The sequence below is a fragment of the Triticum aestivum genome, chromosome 6B (assembly GCF_018294505.1).
Source record: "Triticum aestivum cultivar Chinese Spring chromosome 6B, IWGSC CS RefSeq v2.1, whole genome shotgun sequence".
Lineage (NCBI taxonomy): Eukaryota > Viridiplantae > Streptophyta > Magnoliopsida > Poales > Poaceae > Triticum > Triticum aestivum.
In genome coordinates, this window is record NC_057810.1 from 482425434 (window position 1) to 482435316 (window position 9883).

Consider the following 9883-nt stretch of genomic DNA (forward strand, 5'->3'; position numbering starts at 1 on the left):
GAACCCGCAGTACCAGCTTCAGTTTTTCCAGAGGCCGCATCAGTTGCACAAACAGTTTCAGATCGAGTGCCGGCAATACAGAAATCATCGCAGATACCAACTGATGTTCAAGCCCCAGTACCTTTAAACAAGGCCCTCAATGCCTTGAAAGGAAATAACGTTTATCTAAAGTGCCAGAGTTGGTGATTTTGGATTGGACCATCAAGCAGCAGGACCTGTACGAATGCAACACTGGATCAACTGGAGAAAATTCAACGACGAAGTTGGCAGGACAGTTCATACGAGTTGTCATTCCAATGATTTAAGAGTTTGATGGAGAAACAATGTGACTGGGATCCTGAGGTGATCTGGCAATTCTTCGCCAGTCTACTGTCTACATAAGTGAGGATAGGAGCTTACAGTTTCCTTGCTTTCAACGGCTATGTTCCTCTGCTAAAATTATGTCCCGGTTTACTGATCATACTATCTTCTACTCCCTCCGTTCCTAAATACTCCCTCTATCCTATATTATAATATAGGACGTTTTTTGACACTAGTGTAGTGTCAGAAAAACGTCTTACATTATTGGACGGAGGGCGTACTTTTTCGAGGTTCCAAATGGACTACAACACAGTGATGTATATAGACATATTTTAGAGTGTAGATTCATTCATTTTGCTCCGTATGTAGTCCTTGTTGGAATCTCTAAAAAGATTTATACTATTTAGGAACGGAGGGAGTAGTACATTTTGTGACAACAAGCAAAGCAAAGAGGACCGCCCTGTCGTCAATAATCTTCACAGCATTGCATTATGACAGACCAGCCTGTAAACATTAGATGCACCAAAATAAGCTCTTATCTACTCCCTCCGTTCCATAATGTAAGACATTTTTTGACACTATACTAATGCCAAAAAACGTCTTACACTACGGGACGGAGTAGTAGCTTATAAGTAACGTGACACTGCAGGAGTCAGACCAATGTCCCGTAGTGCAAAAATAAAACTTTACAGCTTTCTTCAGGTTCGCAAAAACGCTAAACAAGGGGCACTTAGATCACTAACTCTGTAGCCTTCACAAAGCTTCACAAGCTGCTCCAAGCCAAAAATGAGACAAATTTACAGATTTCTCCAGAAGTTTCTGATCCCAGAAGCAAGAGATTTCAGGCTCCCTAAAAGACTTGTCTTGCTTGATCCCTGCCCCTCGACCTCGGGGTTCTCTTCTCTGCGCAACATAAAGAGAGACAAAATATGATTAGGACGTCCAGCATTAACATTTACAAAATACAGCTGAAATGCCCAGCATGTTGCTTAAGGTAAATTGTAATCAATAGGGTGTACAAACTCCATCTCTCCAAACCATGTCAAACCGTGAGTTTCCTTACTAGCAAAATGAAAACAGAACAAATGAGGGTGTCATGTTTAGTGTTAATTCACCACTTGCCGGTTTTGTTGGAACAGCACTAAACTGACATGAACATCCCTATAGACAAGCAATTCACAAAAGGAAAACGATTTATGGATACATTTATACAAACCTACTGCAAATAGTGGTACGTTATGGGGCCTGAGCTTTTGAATCAAATGACATGGTCAAACTATAAACTAACCCTAGTCAGCAGGTAGTCAGAACTAGAAATTTGTTAGCTTCAGCAGGAATTCAACGTAAAAGAATTGAAGTAATAATTTTTCTTGCATTCTGAACCACAACCAGGGATCTTAAACATGTCCAAACCAAGTTCCCAGAGTGCCAGTGGCACTGTTTTGGTTGTTCCCTCGCAGTATTATGATGACAAGTACCCTGGGACCAACAAACCACCCACTTAAATCACAATTCAGAAATCAATTGAGGCTTCTAAGTAAGATTATCAGGAATGAATTCTCAGTGCTTGATAGCATGAAGCATTTTCTCAATGACAGGATCGAACAAAGGCATTGGTACAAATTGATGGAAATCCAACGATTTGCTGGGAACTGGCTATCACCAAGGCTAAATGACGCAATCAGTCCTCACGGTTCATCATACCAATGCAAGCATATTTAGTTATATCATAATAATGTAAGGACATGACTTGCCCATGCATTTAATTTACTAAGTACTAGCAAAAGGGCCCATGCATTGCAACGGGAGAAAATAATACCACATGCTCTTAATTTACAAAAAATGGTCTATAATCTGAGTATTTGTTGTTATGGCCCAAACAAAGGTGGTCTTCGCCTACGAAAGCGCTGCGTTCAAGATTCCACATGTATTCTATTTAAACAAGGCTTGCATGTAGATTTAATATGTATATGAAGGAAAGACGGATAATGCACTCTTGATTAAGATTGCACCCTAGATAGTATTTTTTTTAAATGGTTAACAGGTAAAATAACATCATATTCAGATTCTATATATTTTTCTAATCAAATTCCATATATAACATGTTAAATTTGGAGTTGCGGTTTAGAAGATATGAGTATTTAAAAAAACATTTGATATGTACTGCGGGTTTAATGTCAGAAACATCAGGGGGTCTTCTGTAAAATAGCATGACGGACTAAGAATACCTATTTCTTTTATTAGTAGGTATAGATTATCACTATAAGCACTTAGCCATTTAGCATGTAACAAATAATACCTGTGAAGTACATTTCCTTTGATCACTGTGTCATGTTCAGTTTGATCAGATACAGTTGGTTCAGTTGGATCCTGGAATTTTTTCTCATTGTTCGAATGCAACTTGTTAACTTCAGTTTCCCCTTGACGATTCCCACAGTCTGACTTAGTCTCCAGTTCCAAAGATATGGGTGCTTCAGTCTGCATAGGCATGATAATTTTGAGGAAATGGCAAATCTTGCCAACATACAAAATAACGATTTTGGCAGAATATTTTGAGTGCATAGCATTAGAACCTTCATGCTATCAATTTCTGCTTGTCTCGATACAGTCAGGTCATTTGCATCTGCTACTGCAGTAAATGAATCTTGCTTGGCAACCTCGGTTTCTCCATTGTAATGAGAGGAGTCTTCTGACTCTAGAGATCCCAATGGTTGATTCTGCGGGACAACATAGTATTATGCATATGACATACAGAAACCCAAGATACTGCTGGAATCATGTTTCCAGCTTGCCCATTGAAACGTTAAACTGAACTAAAAACACCAGAGGAGTAGGTTAAAAATAAAGGTGAAACAAGGAGTGTACGTTTTCTATGATTGTAGCGCCCATAGCAGAATCTTTCTGGGAGAGGAGTGTGTCATCTGGGCTCAATGTACTGCTCCCACTCTCCTCGAGCCTTGATTTCTCAGCACATTCACCTGTCTCATGAAGCTGGGCTGCCTCGGAGTTATATAGCGGTAACTTCGCCTCCTTTGCGTCCAAAGACATCAAAGCTTCAGTCTGCATATGCATAATAGTTTTGAGGAAAATGGTTACAAAATCTTATCTGCATACAAAAAAATATATTGGGAGAATATTTGCAGTCATCTGCAGTGTGCAAATTTTGCGTGGTAACTCCAGTTCTCCATTGATATGAAAAGACTCTTGTGATTCTAGAGATCTCCACTGTTCAGTTTGCAGGACATGGGCATATGAAATAAAGACACACAAGACACTGTGTTGGAATCATGCTTCCAGTTACCCATTTAAACATTAAAATGAAGTAGAGCACTCAAGGAATAGTTTGAAAATAAAGGTGAAAGAAGGAGAGTGTACGTTTTCCATGATTGTAGTGCCAGCAGGAGAATCTTTCTCGGATTGGAGTGTGCCATCTTCATCCTGATTTCCATTAAAGCTCTGAGAGTTGAATGAACTGTTCCCACTGTCCTCCTCTGGCCTTGACTGCTCAGCACCTTCAGCTGTCTCCTGAAGCTGGGCTGCCTTAGACTTATCAAACGGAAACTTTATCTGATTATACTTTACTTCTGAGAGTACATCCCTAATTGTGTAGTGACCCCCTCCAACACTTTGACGAATCATTTGCATAGTCGGAAATCTACCGTCATTTGATGCCTGATAACTGCAGTTAAACAGACGCACACAATGCAAGACTCATGAGCATCACTGAATCAGAGCAAAGCAGAAGCCATTCAGTATCAGGGCACGTGCAATTGCCGCCTTTGATCAGACTTTTCATACAGATTACACATGAGTTCCACTACGTTTATCCTATTGGTTTCTAGTTCTCACAATCCAATCTGGGGAACAGCACAAAAATGGCAATCCTTTGACGCAAAATCACTAAATTCTCCAAACTGAAACCAATGAATCGTAATCACAAATGCTACAAAGCTGAGGCCACCTACCCCTCAATAAACTCCTTCATCCTAGCCTTCCTTTCATTCTTGGATATCCATTCCCTCTTCTTGCCCTTGGGTGGGTCCGGAGCCGACAGCGGCGCCGCATGCGCCTTCCACCGCCATGTCCGGTAGCACGGCCTTGTGACCGCGCCAGAGACGCCCAATACCACTGAAGAGAGAAGAAATAATCGGAACAAAACATCAGCTCGAACACAGTTACGCGCCGCCAAACGGGTGCATTCACCAAGTATACACCCCATTTGGGCTCGATTGCTTACCCTTTCTGGAGGCGGCGGGGGAGGAGAGGCGCGCGAACGCCTGCATCGGGGAGGGCAATGGAGGATTCGGGAGGACGGTGGTCTTAGGGTTTCATGGTGGCTGGATTCGACGAAAAGAGGGAGGTTTTAGCTTGATGGGGAAGGCGAGGACGAGGACGACGGCGAGCGACGGCTGGGGTTAGAGGCAGGGCCCGCCAGTTGGTGTGCTCCGGGCCGGATGAGAATATTTGGTATCCTCGTCACAAGCGCTCAAGCCCGGCCCATATAAATCAGCCAGACACTGCGGGCTGGTTGTGCATGCACATTTTCTACTGAAAAAATATGTGAACTTTTTTTTTGCAGGAGCAAAATATGTCAACTATCTGCTAACTTTTTTTCGGAAATTCGCAGGACCTGCCCAGCCGTGCCATCCGTTGTATTGTCTCGCGATCCGCAAAATTGTTGGATACCATATGAGGCATAACAAATTTTAATTTTTAGTTTCTAAAACTTACAATTGTTGGTCGCAGCTTCTAAATCTTACGATTTTGTCGGTTGCTCATATTAAGTTCTAGAATTGAAACTTAAAACCAAAGATTTGACGGTCAGGTTTTCTGAAATTTATGATTTTGTCAGTCGCTCATGCCAACTAATTTAATGAAAAAACTAAACATGTTAAAGGTAAATTCTTTTGATCTACGTTACTCTTTATCGGTGGTGGTTGTTATTTTGCTGTGTTGGTCCTATGTGGCTTTAGCATGACGACTTTTCGACTGTCTACTACAACAAGTTTTTCCCAGCACCAGCGAGGGAGGGACAATGACGGCGGCGCGCCTACGACTTGCTTTCGTTTTTTGTAGTCCTCGCTAGGTGATCTACAGATCTAGTGTAATTTTATTATTTCTGATGTTCGTTGTACCGCCATGAATGAACATGAATAGATCAAAAGTTTTCTCGCAAAAAAAAAGATAAATCTTGGCATTTTATTTAAGAAAAGGTACAAGATGAAGATGCTACAATAATATCAACCTCATTGGCACACACAAAAGAGAAATATACTCTCGAAGACTTCCGAGTTGCCTCCCAAGCATTGTTTATTTAACCCAAATGATAAGTAGCATATGTTAGGATTCTGAAATTTTAGTCTACCATTGGATCATAGAGTACGTATCTTGGCATAGGATGTTGGAGATAAATCCGGCAGATCTGGGTAGGGGGTCCCAAGCGGGTGGTCTCGGCTATATGGTAACAGGAAGAATAGGGGCACGGTGTTTACCTACGTTCGGACCCTTTCGAAGAGGTAATACCCTACTACTAATCTTGTTTATATTTTGTGGGTGGAGTACAAAATACATGTGATCTACCTCAAAATCGTATGAATGAGTCTAATGATCCTGCCTCTACGGACTAAACCCCTTAGCTTATATAGGGGCCGGGGGTAGAGATAAATATTGGAGTATGCCTTGAACTGTGCGCCAAGTCTTTAGAAGATCCCATCTTGAGTATGCTCAGGGTCGTGCCAAACACAACCCATTTCTTGGTTATTGGTGGGTCCTCGACCCGACCCATGAGGGTAGGTCGAGGTGAGTACCTGTGACACCCCTGTAATTTAGCTACAGTGATCTTTGACTAATGATGCCATGTCATCTCCTTTTGTTAAGCTTAATTGCCTCTTAATTGAAAACCAATTCAGATTCAAATTCAAATGCAAGTTGAATAATTAAAATTTTCAAAGCGTAAAATAAAAGTTATATGTTGAATTGCAAATATTCACCCACTAATTGTCATGTAAGAACCAAGATTTCTTAAAACATTTAAATGCCCATGAGCTATTTATAACTGACCCATAAGCTTTTAATTGAACCAATTTAAATTAAATAAATATGTAAATTAATCAAAAATATTTGAAAATTTGTGTGCCGCTCCAAAACCATGCCTAGTATTTATGTGCCACATTCCAGCTTCAACAAAGTTCATTTAGTGGAAAAATATAACGCAAACATTGAAAAATAAAGAAAAAGAAAAAGAAAAGAAAAAGGAGAAAGTGCTACTGTGCTTACGGCCCAGCCGCGCACAGCAGCCGGCCCCGGCCCACCAAGGGGCCTTTCCCCTACCTTCTGTTCACTCAACGTGGTGGCTGACCGCGGCGCGTCTATGGCCGCGGATGGCCACGTGCCGGCCATCCGGCGACTCCCCGACGGCCTAAAAGGTCGCCCCCGACCCCCTGGCGTAACACTAACCCGCCATTCGCCCCCACTCTTCCCCCTCTCGCCCCAGGTTTTCCTCCGCGTGCACACCAGCCGTCGCATCGCCATGGTCGGCCTCGCCCTCATGCTCACCGTTGTCCCCGCCGCCTAGGAGCTTAGCCGGTCGTTCTAACACCGTCCGCTACCTCGTATACGCCCACGAGCTCGAGCCGGAGCACCCCACAGCGTTGCCATCGCCTTCGTCTCCATTGCCGACCGCCAAAGCTACGTCACGTCGATCTGCAACGTCTGTTGCCCCTAACCTGTCGACGAGCCGCCTGGAGCTCCTCGGGTGAGCTGCGCCACGTTTCCCCCTCCGTTGCCCCCTCCCCCTCGATCTGCTATTGCTACTTCTAGCTCCACCATTGCCGAAGCTCGTCCCGCCCCCGCGAGCGGCCTGGTGAAAGTGCAATCATGTCCTTACATCAAGTTTTGATGTTGATGACAATATACATGTAGGGGACTAACTATGTTCGTCAAGTAAATCTCAGGTGTTAGTCCCTGGGTGTCAAAGGTGTGTGGATCATGAACATATTGAGTTGATTTTACTTAAGGAAGAAGTATAAAAAATATTGTATATTTCTTGTTCTTGAGTATAGGATCCCGCACTATTAAGAGGGGATCGGTAGGGTTAGTGAAGGACTTGCTCATGTCACTAAATACCTAGCTTCTACATCTTAGGCACATACACAATATTTCGGTGCTAAAATTCTGCGTCTGCTCCCAAGCCGGATGTCCGGGCCGCACGTCGGATGTCCGGCACCCTCCAGCCAGAGAACACTTTGTGCTGCAATTTATTCCGGATGTCCGGCCAGTCTGTCGGATGTTCAGACTCTCCGTGTTCCCCGGATATCCGGGCTGCCCATGTCGGATGTCCGGCCATAGCCATCCAGAGAGCAACCGGGTTCTATGACTTCGCCAGATGTCCGGGACTTCCAGCCACGCCGGATGTCCGGCCCATCTGTTTTATTCTCTCCTCTCTGCTTCTCTACACATGCGTTACACTGTGCCGGATGTTCGGGTCCTGGCCCGAATGTCCGGCCTACCCCTGTCACTAACACTACAACGGCCATATTTGCTCCCATACTATATATAGCCTTCTTCCCCCACGGGAGAGGGTTGACCATTCACTTTGAGCGACCCTAGAACACATTTCACTCTCTCTCTCTCTCTCTCACACTCATACACCAAATCTTAGATCCCAAAGGGATTCAAGAGCATTTGTGAGAAGTTGTCCAAGCAAGTGATAGATCCACTTCTTCCCCATCTTAGCACAAAAGGAATTCATGATTTGAGCAAGTCTTGAGCTTTTCCCCATCGTTCCTGTTACTCTTGGAGGTTGGAGACTCCTAGGTGTAGGAGTCATTCGGAGAGTAATCGACCATTGTGATTACCCCCGGAAAGTTTGTGAGGGTTTGGAGACCACCTAAAGGTCTACCACTAGTGGTTGGGAATTGCCTTCGTGGTGATGTCTCAAAGAGAGAATAGGGTGAGCCTTTGTGGCATTGGTGTGCCTTCATGGTAACACCCACCTCTCTAAACGGTGATGTAGCTTCCCTCCAAGGAAGTGAACATCGACATACATCCTTGTCTCTCGGAGTTGCGGTTATTCCTAACCCTAACTTCCTACTTGTGGTTACTTGTCTCTTAGTCCTTACTTATATCACATTGTGCTTGCTTACTCACATACTTGTGTTACTTGCTTACCTTGCTTAGCTCTTAGCATCTTACTTGCAATTGTTAGGCTCATTTTCATATTCTGCATTATTGCCTAAAATTGCTAAGTAACAATTAAAATTTGTAATTGTACCTATTCACCCCCCTCTAGGTCCATCTCGATCCTTTAATTTGGTATTAGAGCCTCGTGCTTTATTCTTGTGGCTTAGCCGCCCTAGAGCGAGATGAACCCTGATGGGACTCCTCTTGTTGTGGATCCGAAGGATAAGGGCGCAGCTTCCACGGAAGCCAAGTCCTTTACTTCTGAAGATCTGGAACGGGCCCTTGCTAAGCAAAAGGAGGAGCATGATTCTTCCCTTGAGGCCTTGGTCCAAATGATATTAGCCACATTAACCATGATGCTTGCACCACTTTCAGGTGGTGTGGCCTCGAGGCCAACTGTGCCTACTCCTTCACTTGGCCAACAACCTCCTAGTAATGATCACTCTAGTGTTCCTTGGCTTTATGCAAGACCTCAGATAGAGAAACCAAAGTATAACCCTCAAGGCAAACCTCCTTTACTTGATGACACTACCAATATTGCCTTGTGGAAGAGTTGCTATGCAGGATCATCTTCGATATGGAAATGATGAGATGGTGGATATCTTGGAGTATGGCTACAAAGTTGTTGACCCGAAGAATCTTACACCAAGAGAAATATATGACAAGAATCTCAACGATACAGCAACCATGTTCATAAGGAGAGGTATGACTGACAAGCAAATGAGACAATACATACACATCACAAGTGCCAAGGAATTATGGGATATCATTGTGAGGACCAAGACCGGTACCTCCACTCTCCGACTTTCTCAATATGAAATTGCCAAGGGTCAATTGCAAAACTTTTGCATGTAGAAAGGTGATTACCCCAAGCATCTCCTTGAGGGTCTCATGACTCTCACTACCGACATCGAGTCTTGTGATTGTGACAAGACACAAGATGGATTCAACTTGACTAAGCGATTTCTCGTAGACAAGCTGCTTCATGCTCTTGCTCCATATCATCACCAAATGGTGTGGAACATAAGACAACACCATGGATTCAAGTAAATGTCTCCGGATGACATCATATCCACTTTCTAACTATTTGAAGAGTCAAAGGCAAATGCTACAAAACATCTTGCCATGCATGGTACCTCAACATCAAAGATCAATCTTGCATTGAAGGCCAAGCATGTATGTGAAGAAGAGAAGAAGAAGAAGATGATGATGATGAAGATGGTGATGAGATAGACTCTGATGAGAGCCCTTCATATGAAGACATTGCTCTCTTTGTCAAGAAGTTTAGCGCGGGAAAATTCAAGGGAAGATTCCAGAAGAAAAAAGTGAGAAAATGCTACAACTGTGAAGAAACCAACCACTTCTCCAACGATTGCTCTTATGAGAAGAGAGAAGATAAACC

General features: G+C 43.4%; 1 protein-coding gene across 1 annotated transcript; it reads right to left on the reverse strand.

Annotated features, from left to right (window-relative positions):
- Window positions 1-952: 952 nt before the first annotated feature.
- On the reverse strand, window positions 953-4756 carry LOC123137589 (uncharacterized). Its single transcript, XM_044557408.1, has 7 exons — window positions 4538-4756; window positions 4266-4428; window positions 3676-3979; window positions 3166-3360; window positions 2874-3017; window positions 2600-2778; window positions 953-1203 (listed from the first exon to the last, which is right to left on the reverse strand). Exons 1-7 carry the CDS (start codon window positions 4581-4583, stop codon window positions 1098-1100), a joined length of 1137 nt encoding a protein of 378 aa, XP_044413343.1. The 5' UTR covers window positions 4584-4756; the 3' UTR covers window positions 953-1097.
- Between the last annotated feature and the right edge of the window lie 5127 nt (window positions 4757-9883).

Coding starts and splice junctions, on each gene's coding strand:
- LOC123137589 (XM_044557408.1), bottom strand. CDS start 4,583: ATGCAGGCGTTCGCGCGCCTCTCCTCCCCCGCCGCCTCCAGAAAGG. Junction 3,980..4,265: donor ATGAAGGAGTTTATTGAGGG/GTAGGTGGCCTC, acceptor GTTTAACTGCAG/TTATCAGGCATCAAATGACG. Junction 3,361..3,675: donor GCACTACAATCATGGAAAAC/GTACACTCTCCT, acceptor ATGCATATGCAG/ACTGAAGCTTTGATGTCTTT.